The following is a 20009-nucleotide window of genomic DNA, read 5'->3' as shown; positions in this document are numbered from 1 at the left end:
ATAGTATATATCCAATTCAAACTGAAGTAGAAGTAATTATTGAGATAAAGAAGTCACTGCGATAAAGATGTCTAAAACGTCTTTTTTTAAAGATGTTTTTTAATAATTAAATTTTAACACATATAATCGATTAAATCATGTTATTTTTATCAAAATTATACCAAACAAATTAATTTAACCGAAAAATGGTGAATTAAATTTTGAATTGATCTAAATTAATATTATTTTTTATAAAAAAATAACTACAATACCCTTATTATATATATTAATTTTGAGAATCCTAAATTCTACCTCTTTTTTTCTCTGTGGTCATAGGATTAGGATCTAAAATTTTTAAAATTAATATATATATATATATATATATATATATATATATATATAATACGGGTATTTTAGTTATTTTTCATAATAGGAATATTGTAATCATTTTTTATAAAAAATATTAATTTATATTGGTTCAAAATTTAATTTATTAATTTAATTTATTAATTTAATTTATTAATACGGGTATTTGTTCAGTCTAATTTTAATAAAAATAACACAATTTAATTGATTATATATGTTAAATTTTAATTTTTAAAAAACATCTTTAAAAAAAGATATTTTTGACATTTTTATCTAAGTGGCTCCCTTGAGACAATTGTTAACATTTTTAAATTGAGTAAATAATCAAATTGGTTTTTAAAAGATTATCCGATTTTCAAATTGATCCCCGAAAAATTAAATTAATCAAAATTATTCTCGAAAGATTTAAAATTAATCACGTTAGTCCCTCGATCTATTCTTTCACTAACGACGTTAAACCTGAACCTGGATCCTGCCCGCGTCAAACCAGACCCAAACCCAGTAAAGGAAAGGATTTTCTTCTTTCCACATTCAGCAGCTTTTTCCTCTTCTACTTGAAGTTTCACCACTCCGCCGTCCTGTAAGGTGTTCCACGTCGTTGTCAGTCCTTGCACGTTCCTCTACCACGACGCTGCCGGTCCTTGCCCGTTGTTTCTCTCTGGCGTGAATAAGTAGTTGCTGCTTTGTTGAACACCCTCCGTCCAATGTCGTAGAGATCGCCGTCGCTGCACCGTCCAACTCCTCTCTGCCCTCTTTCTCAGTCACCCGCCGCTGGCTTCTAGTGGAACGTGGTCTCTTCTTCCGCTGCAATTTGTACCGATGTGCTCTGCTTGTGTCGGTTTTTCTCTATACTTAAGGATAAGAATAGAAACAATAAGAACAACAGAAAAGTTTCTTGTGGTTTCTAGGAAGCATTGAAAAGAATTGTATATTATTTTTGACATTGGTGCTATCTACCTACTCTGTGAGAAAAAAAAAATCAAATTTTCATTGGTGGTAATTTCATTTTTTAGCTGTTCCTATTGTTGGAATTTGGATTGAAGTTTTTCAGAGAGTTTAATTAGAAATGAGCATCATGAAGTCATTGGATCATTGGAAGAGTTACTTCAGGTCTTGTTCATCTTCTTCTGACATATTTGAGATAATTGCCATGCGATCATAGTGGCGGTTTCTAATTGTCCCAAGGAATTCAGGTTGAGAAGGGACCATATTGCTAATATGCTATTCTCTTGCAAGCAAACAAGGTGCGTGAGTTGGGGTTCGGATTTGGGCGGGTTGGAGTATGGAGATAGATACTGATGGGAGTGGGAGCTGATGCGAAGGCACCGATGTAGGTGACAGCAGGAAGAACGGTATCGACGAGGAGGTAGAACTGTTGAAATCGGCATGAAGGCTGAGATGCATATAGAAGAAGAGTATGTGACCGCGGGGGGTCGGTTGTTGGGTTAGGCTCCGATTTTTAAATGGTTTGTGTTCGTATGTGGACCTGAATCCTGACAAAAAAACTAACGTGCCATGTTAGTAAAACTTAAAGTCGTTAGTGACGGAATAGACTAGTGACGGAATAGACAGAGAAACTAACGTAATTAATTTTAAATCTTTCGAGGATGATTTTAATTAATTTAATTTTTCAGAGATCAATTTAAAAATCGGATAATCTTTTAAAAACTAATTTGGCTATTTATTCTTTTTAATTTTCTGCTGATTTTGTTGATTCTGAAGACACCAATAAACAGTGACATAAAAAAATGTTACGAAACTCCATAAAAAGATCAAATAGCTTCTTTCAATTTAAAACTTGGTTTGGTAAAACTTTTTGAAGAGGTGCTTGTACTCTTTAAAAGTTCAAATTCTTCATTTTGTGTTTGGTAAATAAAAAAGACCATATGCTTGTACTTGCAGCTTTTAAAAGATTGTAATACGTTTGAAAGCACCCAAGATAGAGTTTTTTAAAGTTGGTTTGTGCTTTTCAAAATTTTAAAATCTAATATAACCTCATATATTAACTAATTTTTAAATTTAATACTTACATTTATGTTTATTTTTAAATTTTAAAAGTTATTTTACCAAATACAATTATTGTTGCTTTTGTTTATTGAAAGCTATTTTTAATTTAATTTACCAAACATAAATGCTACAACTTTTAAAAAGTCATCTTTTCAAAATTAATTTTTATAAGCTACTTTTTAAAAATAAAAACTTTACCAAACTAATCCGATCTAAGAATTATAAACTCCAAAAGTTTTAAAAAGTAAGTTCTTGATTTCAATTTTATTCAGAAATTTTTAAATTCTAGATTCCAATTTTATTCCGAGATTCTTTACAATTGGATAGTTACAAAGGACAAAGATAATAATATACAATTAAATATTTAAAATACTTTTATACAATTAATATATAAAAATTAATTTCTTAAAAAGTTATGATTTAATTAAGTAATTTGATTAATATCTTTTCAATATTAGTAAAATAATATCGTCTTTGTTAACCCTATGCATATGACAAATAGCAACAAAACATAAAGAAGCCTGCAGAGCTATAAATTGTGTTTATTGTTTTGTGCATAAAATTAATCAAAAATATTATTTATATATTAAATTTAATTATTAAAATTAATTATTAATATATTTATATTTTAATGTATATTCTATACTAATTTTAGTAAGCAAAAATTAACAGAATAAATTTTGTATAATAGGATACACATTCCGATCCTGCACCGTCACCATCCACACAAGCACTGACGCAAGTAAATTTTAGTTTTTAAATATTCTTTTGTTGACTGAATTTTGGTTCTTAATAAATAAATATGTCATATTATAATGACTTAAATAAATCTTTTATTTATATAAAATATATTGTACGAACAAAAAATTAAAACCAAACAAAAAAAAAGTATCTTATATAAATTAAAAATCTACTTAAATTTATTAGATTAGATTTCTATAATCATTTACTTTATTTTGCATATATTTAATAAAAAATACAAAACTCTTTTTTGTTTTTAAATGAAGATATTGATAGATAATTAATTGAGTTAATATTTAAATTAGAGTTTAAAGATTTCGTAAAGAGAAAATTAGGTAAAAAGAATTACTGTTGGTTAAATAATAGTCAGAAAATCTAACATAACAGTAGTCAGTTTAGATCGTATTGTTAATAATTTTATAACAAAAATAAAATTAAAAATAATTGAGAGATCAAATTAAATAAATTAAAATATTTGAGATTAAATTGAAATACAAGTATAACTTTAAATATCAAATTAAAATTATTAAAATGAGAATGAGAATATCTTAAAAAAATAAAATATAAAATATATTATTGTTCTCCATAATTTCTAGTAAATTATCCAATCAGTGTTTAACAAAATATAACAATAATATTTTCAAAACATTGAGAGCTTTAAATTCTTATAAATTGGTATAACTATTTTTAAGATAGTAGTACTTGATATCTTTTTAATAAAAAAAATAATTTAAAATATAAAAATACAAAACAATTTTAAAAAGATTCACATATTTTTGTTTGATTTGAAAATTGGATAAGTTGTTATAATACGGATAAAATAAACATGATTTTAGCATTTTTTTTTAAGAGCATTTTTCTTTTCAGTTGGTTATTACAGAGATTTTAGTTGATTTCTATTTTTAACTAGAATTTGGCGAAATTCATTCATATAATTATACTCAATTACTCATAAAGATAAATAAAAAATCGAAATCATAAAATAGGTTAATAGTTCGTTAAATTTAAATCTAATGCTCCCTTTTTAGAGTTACCAAAACTAAACATTAATTATCAATTCATCATTCAAAAAATTATTCTTTTTTTTTTTTTCATTGAGGTACTTTTTTTTCCTTTCATAAATTTTATGTTTGTCGTTTTCTTTTTTTACCCAACTTCGTATATTCTCCCTAAGCACTCATATTTCAATCTCATCTATAATAAAAAAATACAAAAAATAATGATCAAAATTTTTGAATGTTTGAATTTTTTTTATAATTATGCTTTACAAATAAATATTTTTTAATATTATTATTAGTACTCTTTGTTAAGTTTTAATTTTTATCAATTATTTATTTTTTCATTAATAATATAAATATATTTATTTAAATTTTTTTATATTCACTTATGTATATTATTGTATTTTTTTAATAGAATTTTTAGTATTTATTATTCATATATTTTTTAAATTATTTTTATTAATACGTATTTTTTATAGAATTTTATTTTTTTATTTGACTTTATATATTTTTTATTATGTATTTTTAAATTAGTATATATTTTATTTATTATTATTATTATTAATTTTTATAATATAAATTTTATTAAAAATATATAATTAAATATAAAAAAAATACTAAAGAAGAGTACTAACAAATTATAACAAAAAAATACTAATTTTTAATACATAAATTTAAATTCTTTTCAAAAGTAATTATAGTCAAAAAGTGTTAAAATAATATAGATTTGAATGATATAAATTCATGTTCTTTTTAGTAATTTTTGTTTAAACATAATTTTGAATAATGTAATCCAAACAACATTCATTTTATTATAATCCATTTGATATAAAATTTCCAAACATAAACCACGTTAACACTAACTCACTTTTTATCAAAATCAAGTTTGTAGAATTAATTTTATACAAAATCTCATTTGCAAATTCTAATCCAAACAAACACTAACATGGTAAATTTTTGTCAATCTCAATAACGTAATTTGTGTAATTAAAATTTTAAGAATAATTTTGGTACACGATACTAATTTTAGAGACCATTTTAAAATTTAACTCTTATAAAAAAAATATCGACAATAATATATAATTAAATATTTAAAATACTTTTATACAATTAATATATGAAAATTAATTTCCTAAAAAGTAATGATTTGATTAAGTAATTTGATTAATATCTTTCCAATATTAGTAAATGAATATCGTCTTTGTTATCCCTATGCATAGGACAAATAGCAAAAAAACGTAAAGAGGCCTGCAAAGCCATAAATTGTGTTTATTGTTTTGTGCATAAAATTAATTACAAATATTATTTATATATTAAATTCAATTATTAAAATTAATTATTAATATATTTATATATAAATATATATAATTTAATTTATTTTTAATATATATTTATATTTTAATATATATTTTATATTAATAATAAATTTTATTAATTAAAAATTAACAGAATAAATTTTATATAATAAGATACGCATTTCGATCTTACACCGTCATATCTTGTACGAACCAAAAATTAAAATCAAACAAAAGATTAGTATCTTATAGAAATTAAAAATCTATTTAAATCAATAATAATTGAATTATTTAAAATTATTTAATTAAATTTATTAGATTAGATTTCTATAATCATTTATTTTATTTTGTATATATTTAATAAAAAAGGCAAAACTCTTTTTTGTTTTTAAATGAAAATATTGATAGATAATTAATTGAGTTAATATTTAAATTAGAGTTTAAAGACTTCGTAAAGATAAAATTAAGTAAAAAAATTTACCGTCACATCAAATAACAGTAAAAAAGTCTAACAAAACAATCGTCAATTTATATTATATCGTTAATAATTTTATAACGAAAATAAAGTTAAAGATAATTGAGAGATCAAATTAAATAAATTAAAAATTTTGAGATTAAATTGAAATATAAGTATAACTTTAAATATCGAATTAAAATTATCAAAATGAGAATGAGAATATTTTAAAAAAATAAAATATAAAATATATTATTATTCTCCATAATTTTTAGTAAATTATCCAATCAGTGTTTAACAAAATATAACAATAATATTTTCAAAACATTGAGAGCTTTCAATTCTTATAAATTGGTATAACTATTTTTAAGGTAGTAGTACTTGATATCTTTTTAATAAAGGGAAAGTAATTTAAAATATAAAAATACAAAAGAATCTTAAAAATATTCACATATTTTTGTTTGATTTGAAAATTGGATAAGTTATTATAATAGGGATAACATAAACATGATTTTAGCATTTTTTTAAGAGAATTTTTCTTTTCAGTTGGTTACAGAGAGATTTTAGTTGATTTCTATTTTCTACTAGGATTTGGCAAAATTCATTCATATAATCATATTCATATAAAGATAAAAAAAAAAATTGAAATCATAAAATAGGTTAATTAGTTCGTTAAATTTAAATCTAAGGCTCCCTTTTAAGAATTACCAAAACTAAACATTAATCTCTCTCTATAAATTCCACCTTCTCTCTTTCTCTCCTTGTCTTCTCCAAACAACAACAGCAACATCATCATCAATTCATCATCATCATTCAAAAATTCTCTTTTTTTTTCTCTGAGGTACTTTTTCTCCTTTCAAAAATTCCATGTTTGTCCTTTTCCTCCCTCACCAACTTCGCATACTCCCCTTGATCACCCAGATTTCGCTCTGGATATTCCGTTTTCTCATCGATTTCTCATCGATTTCCGGTGTTTATTTTTTTTTCCGGGTTGAATATTTTCTTTTCTCTTTTCCTGTTTGGTAGAAAATTGAGAATTTTGCATGGATGAATTGCGTGCTATTTTATTTGTTTATTTTTTTACGATTATAATTAAGGATTAAAAAAGACATGGTGTGCTTGTTTTGGTTGTATTGTATTATGTTAATCTGTTATGATTATGATTTTCCAGCTGAAAGGAAAGCTATGATCGTTAATTTTTGTTGGTTGATGTTCTAGCATAGCTTAACACTGAAGTAAAGAACAGAATTTTTTCCATTGTTTGAAGGAACATTATATACAAAATTAGAGTTTTCCTTTTAAGTGCTCAGCGTATGTAATTTTTCTTTCTTCCAGTTTTATTTTATCAAAGGGAACATGACTTTTTTTTTTATGCTGGTTTGCACCATTGAATTTAGTTTATTGCTGCTTTGGATTTGGAGCATGTGGATTAGCTGCATTGCTCATAATCTCGGTTATTTTGATTGGTCAAATTGCATGAATGACAACTTATCTACAACATTCCCTTTATTCCTTTCTGTTCCAGTGATTTTTATGCAGTTTTTTGGTTTATTCTACAGGTGATCAAGAGAAGAAGAGTTTGCTTATCCATATTGTAGATCGTCTTAACAGAAGAGGGAGGGTACTGGTTTGCGGAGGCATTTGGACTTCTGCGAGCTTAGAATCCTCTCTCCTTTGTGTATTTATTTGTGAATTCATAGCTGTTGCTGTTGGAGGTTCCTTTCCTCAAGGGGTGCGTGTAGCAGCATCAGTGTTTGGTGACCTTGTTTCAATTGATAATTTGGGGAAAATTTCAAGTTAAAAGAGAGAAAGATATTGACTATTGAGACTGGAATAATGGGTTCTGTTTGTTGTTGTTTGAGTGTTAATGATTTTGAAGATTATATGAATCCAAATAGTCCTGTATATAGGAACCGTCAGTGCCTCAGTTCCGTCTTACAGAACTTTTTGAATGCGGTATGTCTCAGAATCAAATCTCCTCTTTTGTACATTTGCATTGTCTCTATTGCTTCCTTGTAATGTTGGTCAAAGTTATACCCAAACTTGGAGAGATTGCTTAAGTTTTCCTCTTTAATGTTCTAGTTTTTAGTAGCACCACTCTTGAAATAATGCATTAAGTTGCTATGTGGTAAATTGATTGTATTGGTTGACATTCACATTAATATGCACTAGTGAGATATGAAGAATATTTAGAACTAAATCCATTTTTCAGGATAATTTATCTTTGAAATTGATGAGATATGTACTCCATAATATACTATAACATTTTTCCTATCTACCTCAAATTTCAGTATGCATCAATATTCCGTAGAGGGGAAATGCAGGCAATTCCTTCATCTATACAGGGGGCAGCATCTATGACTTCCACAGCATCGCTTGATAATTCTCTATCTGACATGTACCGCTCTCCTCCAAGGCCAATGCCTTATGATGCAGACCCGAGGCATTTCCGCTCTCAGCATGATAGACTAGTTTCACGACGTGAGAAGGGTTCAAGTCATGTGAATGATGAGGCAGAACCTCTAAGAAGTGATCTAGATGAGGATGACCAACAATCTTTAACTTCAAGCAACAAGTGGCATGAACGTGCTAGTGAAGATGGATCCAAAGAATACCACTCTAAGTCTTTAATAAGGCTTTCATCAGCAAGACCTACCACTGGAGTTGGACTTGTCTATTCGTCCTCAGAAGAGGAGGATTGCTGTCCAACTTGTCTTGAAGGTATATGTTTGAAACTTATAATCATATCTTAACTGGAAGACCTCGTGATGATGAGACTTATATGGCATGTGCCTTGACTCATACCAAGAAGTGTGGAGTATTTATTTATTTGGCATACTTCTAGTAGATGATGTCTCGAGATTGCATCTTATATTGTTTCCCTCATTTTTCTTTTTCAGTGCCCTTTAATGAGTTTATCTCAAAAATAGAAACTCAGAAATTTACATATAATGCAACTTTGGCTTATAAAATCAGAATATAAGCTTAGCACAGGAACCTAGGAGACCAAATTTTAAATTCTGAATTATGATTGTTTGTAGTGCTTATAAAAATTCTAATCTACAGACAAAAGGTTGTTAATGCCCGGAAACACCTTATTAAGAGGCTATGACCTTCTATAGATTCTTATATTTCTGAAATCTTCTTTATCTTGCAGAATATACTGAAGAGAATCCGAAGATAGTGACAAAATGCTCTCATCATTTTCATCTTGGTTGCATTTATGAGTGGATGGAGAGAAGTGACACCTGTCCAGTTTGTGGGAAGGTAATAGTTTCAGTTAGCGCTTAACTAATTTTTTTTTTGTTTGAAATGGATATTAGCTCACCAGCAGTTGGTGTGTAGACCACATCAAAATCAGAGGGACGAGAGTGGGACTTAACCAGTCTGCTTAACTGGAAACCAGTCTCTGGTTTGTTTCTTTACTTAAACTGTATTGCGCTGTGAAGTGGTATGAACCAGCCAATTCGTTACAGATTGGGAAACATGTCCAATCTACTAGTCCCGATGGCTTGGTGTGCTGTCATGTCATGTCATCACTTGGTTTGAAGATTTCAGTTTGAGTTCAGCACAAGCACAAAGCTTGGATTCATATAAGTGATTGGCATGGTAGCATAGCAAACGTCTGGCTATGAACTACGAAGCTTTCTTGTTGAGAATACTAGGTCGGTAGTTGGTATCTGTGCCATGCATGTACAATATACAATAAGGTATAAAAACTAGAGTATATAAATAATAAATTAAAGTTAGTAGGTTCCAGTGCCTTACAGTTCACTTTTTTTCAGGCAAAGAGTGAAAGTGAAACTCAGTTTGGCTGTTAATAAGTCCATAGCTATACTTCTACACTGTCAAACATTTGTGGTAAAAATTTATTTTCACCAGGATTGATAAATAATAACTACTACAACAGAAGGTATTTCTTGTTTAGATTGGATTAATTACATGAACCAAGTAATGTCATTGTGTTCTATCAATATCCAAAATTCCAGAAAGTCCATTTTGACCAAGGTCTTCATTCTACTTGAATTTGTTTGTTCTTCCTGTACCTCTGTTTATACTATCCTTCGTGTGATCAACCCTTTTTAGTATGGCCTCTCTTTGGCCTATAGTGGCCTTATCCTCTAGATCTTGTAATCTTTTCCTCCATGGAAATTGCTTCAATTTTTTCAATTTTTAGATTTGCTAAACATTTATTATTATTAAAAGTATTATTCTGTTGGAGTGGTTTGTGAGAGTTGAAATTCGAGGTAGGTTGAAGCATTCAGAACTGAGTGCCTGTAAGCTCTCTCTGACTTGACTTCCACTCAGTTTGCATTTAAATTGTGTTTTATGTGTGATATTGCATGCTTGTGCTTTTGAGCAGCTTCGTGCTAATAATTTCTTGCACTTTACACACAATCATTTAAAACTATACCACAATAAATGATATCTTGCAGTTTAATCATATTTATTTTACAGTTGAAATTGGAGTTGTCTGTTATACTTTTTATTTGTTTTTGTTGACATGTGTAGGTGATGGTATTTGATGAAACGACGTAATCTTGAGTTAAAAGTTGTGTCGTAGATGAAGCCAGCAACAAAGGAAAGCAAAGATACAAATACAAATTATAGACATTGTGAATACTTCAGATTAAGCCTTGTCATGTACATAAGTATATATACGAGTTTGCTTAACCATTATTTTGAGTTCAATATCATCCATGTTTCTATTGCCAAAACTTATTATGAGGAAACAGGATAAGGCAATTTTAGATGAAAACTTTCTCATGGTTTCAACAGTTTCTCCTTTCAAGAATTTCTTTCTTCTCTTTTAATTTGATCCTAGTGCTCTTGCAATTTTACATTTGACCAATGATGCATCTTGCAGATAAAATGAACTCTGCAAATTTTAGGGATAAGTTTGATGGCTATACATGGAGTTTATCCATAAAACTTCTACCCATTTTTTACCTCTGGTGAATGAGTAAATTAAACTAGTAACAATTGCTACTTGGTTTGGATGAATTAAAACAAATTTGAAAGCAAAAGTTCATGATCATGTAAGCTAATGCATTCTTAATAGAAATTTCAAATCCTGTCTCCCCCAAAAAAAAGAAAGAAATTTCAAATAAACAAACTTCAGGTGCCAGTAGTTTCAGTTCAAATATTTTCTTAAACAACGAATTAATAGCTTACTTTTCAATTACGATTGTACTTTTGTGCCTTCCAAATTACAAACCAAAGGAGCAATAATCATATTCTTCAAATACTTGTATAGTTGTTATACATGCAATATAAGCAAAGATGAAAACATGTGCACCCAAGTTAGATACATATTATGCAAAGACAAAATGGGAAACACCTCTAGCCAAGGACAATGTAACCTTAATGAAGTGCCTTACTTAAAAATATCCTTTGTTTCTTGCAAATTGAATGAAAACTGCAGTATTTCTTAGTAACTGTACCTTTTTATTTTAAGGTTAACAACTCAGAACATCATTAGTTGTAAATTGAATGAATTCAACCATAACTTAAAAATGTCAATAACCATTAACTTATATGTGTTTAATTCAGATGGTAAAAAACCCTGTTAATTAAAAGAAGACGAGTTTAAATGACACCTTTTTGTAGTAAAAAAAAAGTACTGCATCATCAAAATGCTGCAGGGGAAACTTCTTGACTGAAAAGTTAATGTAAAATTTAAGCAATAAACCCAAACATGTTAGTGACAACTTTTGGTGTATGCACAACTCACAAGTATGGTGTGCATTCAATTACATACCAGCAAAGACATGATCATTCACTTTATTATTAATAGTTGTAACTTGTAAGGAATGATTTACAATGGAGAAGAGATAAGATGGAATGTTTTCATATTTGGTACAGTGGAGTATAGATCGCATGTTACAGAGCAACATATTATTTGCAAGAACAAGGTTGTGTATGACAAAATGGGAAAGTTCATAACTGAGAAGTTTAACTTGTAGCAACTTCAAAAGCTCTCAGAAAGACCTCAGGGGGTTGAGCACCACTCAGCTTGTGATTCCCATTAATCTGCAAAATATGATTCAAATGAGTTAATTTGCTCGAAAGTGGCGACGATGAGAATGATGAGTGATGACCCTTTGAAATCTTAACAAACTGACTTGGATTTCTATACACTCACCACATAATATGGAACTCCTCCAATGTTACTTGAGTATGTTCTGAGTTCATCCTCAACCTATGTAGAGACATGGAATAGAAAGCAAGATCAGTTGCCAAGAAATCTTGTATAAATTGCAAAGTCGTTCATGAAAACTACAAGAATGTACAATCTAAAACAGTTGCAAGACTTAAGGGTGTGTTTGGTTTCTGTGTCCTATTTTAGGAACTTGTGAAGGAAAAAGATGGAAACAAAAAACATAATAGTATCATATTCATGGTTTTCACCTTTTTCTTTTTCATAAAATCCTAAAAACATAATACAATGAAATGAAAACTGGAACAAGGCCTTAAGTTTTTTAATGTTTTAACAAAAATAAGGCACATTAAGCATTTGGAAGTTAGAACCTCGAACACCTAATAACCAAAGTATCATAAATGGAATATATTTTGGCAATACCCTGAATCTAAATCAAGCATGAGTGAGTTTGATTATAGAAAGGTTACCTCCTCCAATCCATTGTTGGGATTCTTAAGAAAGTCTTCTGCACCTTCTACACCAACCTTTGCAGCACATTCCAGAAGAAAGTTCCTGCATCCATATAGTATTAAGGGTATTCAGGATCACTCTAATGCAAAACAGATTAAGTATGAAATTCATACTGATGGACAACCCTTTGAAGCAGTACTAGTTCTTAAGGAATCTACAATGGCTTAAGCTATATAGACAAAGTTCCATTAGCTTATGTGAATTGAGCTCGCAACAAAATAGATCAACACTTAAACACATACTATCAAACATTAGCTTTTGTGACTTAATTGATCTCACAACAAAAATACACTTACTGGTCACCAATGTATTTTCCTTGAGTGAAATAGCCAAGGCAAAGTTCTTCCACAAGAGCATGTTGCTTGTCAAGACCCTGTTGTCCTGCAAAATATATAAGCCTGTGGCTGTCCATAGTGTTTCCCCTGTGAAAAGTTATGATAATGTTATTAGTTCTTAAACCTCACTGATGAATTAAGAATGTTAGATATACTTATTCTTCTTTGTACTTTGAGCTGACTCAATACCCTTCACCATTGAATGAGGGGTGAGACCCGTTTGATTTATTCTCGTATCTAATCTAATGACTAATGGCGAAAGAGAAAGAGTCAGCTCTTGTATTTTATCCATTGATGCATTGTATCTTAATCTTACGTGAGTCCAGACATGCTATATTCTAGACCAACATTCCTGAAGACCTGCCAAATACCGAAATTGGCACAATGGTTTTTTATCAAAAACTTTATGATCAGATGAATTATAAACAATTTGAACAACTATAAGAAATTTGGTTCAAAGGGTGATTAACAAAGTAAAAACCTCTGACATCCGTGCCGCCATCTGTTCAGATCGTGATCCAAACTTTCTTATGTAATACTCCTTCTTGTCAATGCCTTCTTTAGGGGCATTAGAATCAAGTTGAAAGGGATGCCATCTTAGCTGCACATCCAGTAAAAGTGTGAAAAACAATAAACTAACAAAGACAATCCAAAGACATTCCCTTGATACAAGCATGCACCAGACACGCTCGCGCGCACACACGCAGAGGTAGAGTCTTATACCTCAAAGTTGTATTTCTCGTTAGATGCGGCTATGGCTTTGTCTAGATTCTTTTTGCCAACAAAGCACCATGGGCATACAGTATCAGAGCTAATGTCAACTCTCACAATCTTCTTTTCAGCGTTGCTGCTATGCGCTGCAGCCATGATCCTACTGTATCTGCAGTTCTGCAGTAAGTTTTTGGGGATTAGAATGTGACCACATCATAATCTAAGGATGATAAGTTAGGTATTCAAAGAACTTTTCTACTACTTCATCCATAGCCCCTTTGAACAGTTTGGATCTTACAATAGAATTCCCCAACTATTTTGTTAAATAAATCACTAATTTGCATATAACCAAAGTATATAGTATAAAAAGCAGCTAAGCTACACCAAAATCAAATTTTGACTTCCATAGAGTTGAAACCACTCTGATTTATCTAATCCTGAATTTCTGTTCGAAAAACTCTTGGGAGAAGTAATTTTTAGTATTTTTTACCATCATTTAACTATCACAAATACTAAATTGTCTTTTAACAAAATAAATTTACCAATTCATGTGATTAAACTCTGAAAAATGATTTAATATTTGCTTGCTATGTACTCTTTTTATTCGGGCGAATATCACCAAGAAGTGCCCCAAACGAATTTCATGATTCGAATGATTCACAAACAACAGAACACGATTCAATACAGAAAAAAAAAAGAAAAAAGAAAAAAGAAGGACCTTTGTGCTTAAACATAACAGAATTATGATGCAAATGATCAAAATGAAAAACCCACTTGAAATAAATGAAAGAATACCTTGAAGGGTAGGAGTAGGAGTGTTCTAAAGCTTAGAGAGGGAGAAGCAGCTCCAAAGGTTAAAACTTTCGCCAGGATTCAGAGAGATATTGGAATTGAATTTGAAATTTTGCTTCAGCTTGATTTTGATGACAGTTAAATATATTAACGTGAATTCTTATTTTATCTTAACCTGCATTTTATGTTGTCCTTTTTATTCATGACTTTTCCGAAGGTGCTGTAAAAGTCGTCGTTTGAGGTTGACTTCTTCACCTACCGCCACACAAATATCTCAACAAAAAATAAAAAAGTAGTTTTTAAGAAAAAAATTTATTTAGCTGATAAAAATAGTATGTGTTGACAATTGACTATTTTAAAAAATAAATGACATTTGTAGAACTTGAATTTTTTTTTTTAGTCATTGGATGATGAAATATTATTGAATTGTGAGTTGTGACTTAAAAGTTTTTCTTCTTGTCAAGTAAATCATGATAATTACATATTAAAAATTAACTATTGATTAAAAATAAAATATATATTAAAAATGAGTTAAACAATAAATACATATATATAAGTTAATTTGATAATTAATCTTTTTTATGTATATAATATTTTTATTGTTAATAATAACATAAAATAATCCAAATATCTACTATTAATTAAGATAAATTATACCCTCGTTTTGATTAATTAACCACTAATGTGGAAGAATCCTAGCACAGTCAAAGAATCTTTTAAGGGAAAGTAGGGAAAGAAATCTTGTGATATAAGCAAACAAAAAGGGGAAAAATCAGAAATTGATGCATCCATTACCAAATGAATATATAATTATGAAATGGATGCATGCATTTTATTTCACCATTCACATGCTTTCCTTTAGTTCCTTGACAAAAAGGGCAAAATAAAAAATATCTTTTTTAAAAAAGAGTAAAATAGAAATAATAATTAATATAAATTATGTAATCTAGAAAATTCTTATATTCCTGAGGCTTTTGTTCTGAGAGATTTTGATCAATAACCGGAAAACCATTCCATTTTTCCTCCCAAACTTGCGACACTTGCTTACGCTATAACCTCTCTTCCCATTAATTCTTTCAAATTCTAAATTCCTTTTCTTCCTTCCTTTCCATTCAACTCTTCTTCTCATTCTCATTCGTTCAAGGTATGTTATTATGCTTCTCTCTCTTTCTCAAACTAAGCTTCGATGTAAAGCAATGATCTTTGATATTATGACCCACCCCCATTTCCCAAAACTTCAACTTTCTTCGTACCAATAGCTTTACTTCATAGCTGGTTTCATATTTTTTACTTAATCATGAAATTCCATGGAAAAAATTGTTTTTTTTTTTTTTGGGCACCAGTGCTTGTGTTTTTATGTTGCGTAATAATTGAAGCAGAATTTTGTTTTTTGGTCAAATTTTACACAAATTTAACTGATATGTAATGAAGAATGAAATTTGGGATATAATTTCAGCATTGGCCTAGCTTGTGTGTTGCTTTAATTTAAGCATTGAATTTATCATGTGTTCTACAACCTTTATTTCTGGTGTCTAGGCAAAGACATGTTTAGAAAAAGGTTAATTTTTTGGTATATAACCGGCTTTTTTATTTTGCCGCAAAAGACGTGTCAAAGTTAGTTAATTTCATCACACACTAAGTGTATTTATACTAAGTGGTTGCAATTTATGATTATTGATGGAAATGTTATCTTCATTTTGTATTGTTAGGATCTATAAGGAGACCAAGCTATGGATGTTGATAATATCTTTGGCACCATTAAACCTGTGAATGTTGCAAGGAAGAGTGCCATATATGTTTGGGGATACAATCAATCAGGGCAAACTGGAAGAAAGGGGAGAGAGGAGCAGTTGAGGATTCCGAAACAGCTGCCTCCTGCACTTTTTGGATGTACAGCAGGTACCAATGCGCGCTGGTTGGACGTTGCTTGCGGTCGGGAGCATACAGCAGCAATTGCCTCTGATGGCTCACTTTTCACCTGGGGTGTGCACTCATTACACATTGTTTGTTTTACCAATTGATTGGATCGTGCATTCATTTCTATAGCCATGTTTCAAAATAAAGGAACTAAAAGTATTTTAATTTTGGGATTGGATTTTATTTTTCTAGGAAAAACTTGTCTTATCCGGAGGCCAGTAATTGCAATTGATGACTAATCAATATTACATGCATCAGTCAATGACATATTGTTCTATTGTAAAACTGGAACAGTTTGCATAAAAATCATGCAGCTTTAGAAGAACTTGTTTTCATAATTGACAATTTTAACTATTGTTGGTTTGCTATTTGCAATGTTTCTTACTTTAAATGTTCAATAAATATAGAGGTGATAAGAGGCTAACACTACGCATATGATGTTTTCCAGGGGCTAATGACTTTGGTCAACTCGGTGATGGAACTGAGGAGAGAAGGAAATATCCAAAGAAAGTGAAGCAATTAGAGTCAGAGTTCGTAAAATCTGTGTCCTGCGGAGCACATTGTTCTGCTTGCATTGCAGAGCCTCGTGAAAATGATGGTACCATTTCAACTGGGAGGCTCTGGATTTGGGGACAAAATCAGGTAATACCTATATAACTTCAAATAGTTGTTCGTAATATATTACTAAATCATCATCTTCGTCATCTGCTTGTTTATTCCAGGGATCAAATCTTCCTAGGTTATTCTGGGGGGCCTTCAAACCTAATACAGTAAGTATAAATGTCTAAAGAGATTGATATAAATATTTCATCCATAGAAATCGTACAGGATTTATTGTATTTTCCCTAATTGTTTTATAATTTGCTTACCTTCTGTTTTTTCGTTCATATGATCATAATTGCAGATTATTCGTGAAGTGTCTTGTGGAGCTGTCCATGTGGTTGCTTTATCCGAGGAAGGCCTACTACAAGCTTGGGGTGATTCAATATCACATTTCTCAATTCTCTTAGAAATTCACTTTTGTTTATGTTTGTAAATTTCATGTCAATTACACGGTCATTGCATGTATAGAGATGACATGGTTGTAGCCTTTTACCAAGTATTGAATGTAGGAACATAAATTTGAGTGTTCACAAAGTGGATTTCTCGCCGTCTACTAATCAGGGTTTTCTCACTGTTTCCCTAAACCAGGCTATAATGAGTATGGTCAACTTGGCCGAGGTGTCACTTGTGAAGGACTACAGGGGGCCCGTATTATAAGTTCTTACGCTAAGTTTCTTGATGAAGCCCCCGAGCTTGTAAAGATTACCAAAGTGTCATGCGGGGAGTACCACACTGCGGCCATTTCTGATAAGGGCGAGGTGTAAGTGATTTGAAGGAATTTCTAGATGGAGATAGTTATAAATTTAAGCATGAGAATTGTGGTTTTCCGCATGACACATTAGGGAATCTCACATCAGGAGACAAGATTCAATGGAAATGCTGCATATATTATGCAAGTTTCTATTCCCTTGGCTTAGTTATACCATGAGAAATTAAAGTTGAATGTAGTTATAGATTTGCAGGGCCAACCATGTTATGTCTATCTGTACTTGTTAGAGTTGTTTTGTTTTTGCTTTGAAAATGCTTGTATCAATGTCTACTATTCTGCTAACATGCAGGCATGCTTTTTCTGAATCAATCTAATGTTTCTTCACCGATATACTAAAAAATTTTTTAAGTTCCTTGCTTCCCCCCGTTCTGTCTTTATGAATGTGCGTAATTGCAGAACATACTTGATCTTTGTGTAGTTTCTTATGGTTGTTTGATAAATCGAGAAATACATTATCTGAATAATTATGAATGTTTGCCATCTTTGACAATATTTACTCGCATTTTTGTATTATTTCCTTCCACCTTTCAGTTACACATGGGGGCTAGGAAGCATGGGCCAGCTTGGACATTCTTCACTCCAGTATGGAGATAAAGAGTTACTGCCAAGGAGAGTGGTTTCCCTTGATGGTATTTTCATAAAGGATTTGGCGTGTGGCGGTGTACACACATGTGCTCTGACTCAGGAAGGGGCACTTTACGCTTGGGGTGGCGGTCAATCCGGGCAGTTAGGCCTTGGCCCCCAAACTGGGTTGTTCTCGTGCGTTGCTAATGACTCTCGTACATTTTTCCGGAACATCCCAGTTTTGGTTGTTCCAAAAGGCGTGAAGCTTGTCGCCTGTGGACACTCCCACACGCTTATTTCAATGAGGGACGGTCGAATTCATGGATGGGGTTACAATAGTTACGGTCAGGCAGCCAACGAGAAATCTACATATGCTTGGTACCCGTCGCCTGTTGACTGGTACTGCATCTATCTGTAGTGTAAGTAAACTCCTCATTCTTCATGTCTGCATAGGTTTTTATGTGAAAATTTTCCAAATCACAGGTGTGTTGGGGAGGTCCGAAAACTAGCTGCTGGTGGGGGTCATTCAGCTGTATTGACTGATGCTTGTTCGTTAAAGGAGTTGTGCGAGTTTATACTCGCAGAGACTCTGACTTTATCTGATGCCCCCAGGGTTGAGGATATTGCATCCAGAACTGGATCAGATGCTTTGGCTCGCCTCTGCGTGAGACTCAGGTACACGAAAGTATTTTGTGATCCCAAAATGAAAAGAACTACACAACTTGCTGGTACTTATGTACCGTGCTAAGTGTCAAAATGTTTCTAAGCCATGCAAAACTGAACCTGAGGAGAGTTCTACTTGTCAATCATGTTTATGTTAGAACATCAATTTAGAAGTTATCTGTTAATATCTTTTTGGCTTCATTGACTTTGTTGTCCTTGACTTCATGAAACTTGAGTTCAAAATCCATTCATGATTGTGGGAAAAAAGAAGGCCCTCCATAATAATTGGTGACATTTATCCCTGCATTCCCTTTTTATCTATCATTGTCATTTTTTGCTGGTTCATCTTTGCATCAACATATCTGGATAAGAAAGAATGAGCATTGTTCTTGTACTGAGTTGTGGCTTTTCTAGTCAGTATTCTTCAGAAACTAAATGCTGTATCATGACATATTCAATTCCTTTTTTTGTCCTTACACATTATTTGCTTTGATGCTTCAATGGTGATTCACATGCTGATGTAATGATGTTATTGCAACTTCTTCATGGCAGAGAGTATATACTTTCTGGTGGTCATCTTGAACAAGAGGAGGATGCTAAGAGTAAAGTTTGAAACAAATTGTTAATCATTATTTGTGCATTCTTGTAATGTAGTAGGTGTAATCATTATTTGAATGAAAGTAACTATGTAATCTTTAATGTTCATCGTTTCAATTGTAATCCAAATGAATGATGGATTAGCCTCTATTGTATTAAAGTAAATTGTAGCACTCAGAATCTCAATTGTAGCTGAAGCTTGGTTTTTTTTATGCTTTTTTTCCAAAGGAAACCAAGAAGGCAAACAATAGTGATAAGTATTTTGTTAATGAAGATTATGATTTTTCAATTGTTTTTGATGGACTTTTTATTTTTATTTATTTTTTCCACATTGATTATTGACTGAAGAAATTTGTTTTTCTTATTAGTATAGGAATGTGGAAAGTTGTTCATTGCCATTTGTGTTGATTGGATTTAAAGATGTCATACATATATTGCAATTTCATTAAGCATTCTCAAGATATGATTTTATTAAATGAGATGAGATTTGTTCAATTAATATTGCCAAAATTGTATGCAAATTTAAATGGGATAAATATTCAAAT

At 30.6% G+C, this 20009-nt stretch overlaps 3 protein-coding genes across 4 annotated transcripts; 2 read left to right on the top strand and 1 right to left on the bottom strand.

The window, feature by feature from the left end:
• Positions 1 to 6361: 6361 nt before the first annotated feature.
• LOC112744637 (E3 ubiquitin-protein ligase At3g02290) lies at positions 6362 to 10654 on the top strand. 2 transcript variants are annotated; one of them, XM_025794313.2, is made up of 6 exons: positions 6362 to 6681; positions 7400 to 7796; positions 8132 to 8561; positions 8998 to 9107; positions 9186 to 9252; positions 10353 to 10654. In XM_025794313.2, the coding sequence occupies exons 2-6, from the start codon at positions 7677 to 7679 to the stop codon at positions 10364 to 10366; spliced, it is 741 nt and encodes a 246-aa protein (XP_025650098.1). In that variant the 5' UTR covers positions 6362 to 6681; positions 7400 to 7676; the 3' UTR covers positions 10367 to 10654. The 2 variants fall into 2 exon arrangements, with proteins under 2 accessions (XP_025650098.1, XP_025650099.1); XM_025794314.2 differs by lacking the exon at positions 9186 to 9252.
• A 944-nt stretch (positions 10655 to 11598) lies between these two features.
• Positions 11599 to 14662, bottom strand: LOC112744636 (uncharacterized). Its single transcript, XM_025794312.2, has 8 exons — positions 14355 to 14662; positions 13572 to 13736; positions 13330 to 13449; positions 13165 to 13208; positions 12810 to 12935; positions 12471 to 12555; positions 11986 to 12042; positions 11599 to 11873 (listed from the first exon to the last, which is right to left on the bottom strand). Exons 2-8 carry the CDS (start codon positions 13713 to 13715, stop codon positions 11796 to 11798), a joined length of 654 nt encoding a protein of 217 aa, XP_025650097.1. The 5' UTR covers positions 13716 to 13736; positions 14355 to 14662; the 3' UTR covers positions 11599 to 11795.
• A 648-nt stretch (positions 14663 to 15310) lies between these two features.
• Positions 15311 to 19753, top strand: LOC112744635 (ultraviolet-B receptor UVR8). Its single transcript, XM_025794311.2, has 9 exons — positions 15311 to 15495; positions 16061 to 16334; positions 16717 to 16910; positions 16991 to 17038; positions 17173 to 17245; positions 17460 to 17631; positions 18172 to 18603; positions 18688 to 18879; positions 19420 to 19753. The coding sequence occupies exons 2-9, from the start codon at positions 16082 to 16084 to the stop codon at positions 19478 to 19480; spliced, it is 1425 nt and encodes a 474-aa protein (XP_025650096.1). The 5' UTR covers positions 15311 to 15495; positions 16061 to 16081; the 3' UTR covers positions 19481 to 19753.
• Positions 19754 to 20009: the final 256 nt, after the last annotated feature.

Source organism: Arachis hypogaea, chromosome 14, assembly GCF_003086295.3.
Source record: "Arachis hypogaea cultivar Tifrunner chromosome 14, arahy.Tifrunner.gnm2.J5K5, whole genome shotgun sequence".
In the NCBI taxonomy this organism is placed as follows: domain Eukaryota; kingdom Viridiplantae; phylum Streptophyta; class Magnoliopsida; order Fabales; family Fabaceae; genus Arachis; species Arachis hypogaea.
Note: the sequence above shows the minus strand (reverse complement) of the source record. Positions and strands in the feature narration are given on the sequence as shown.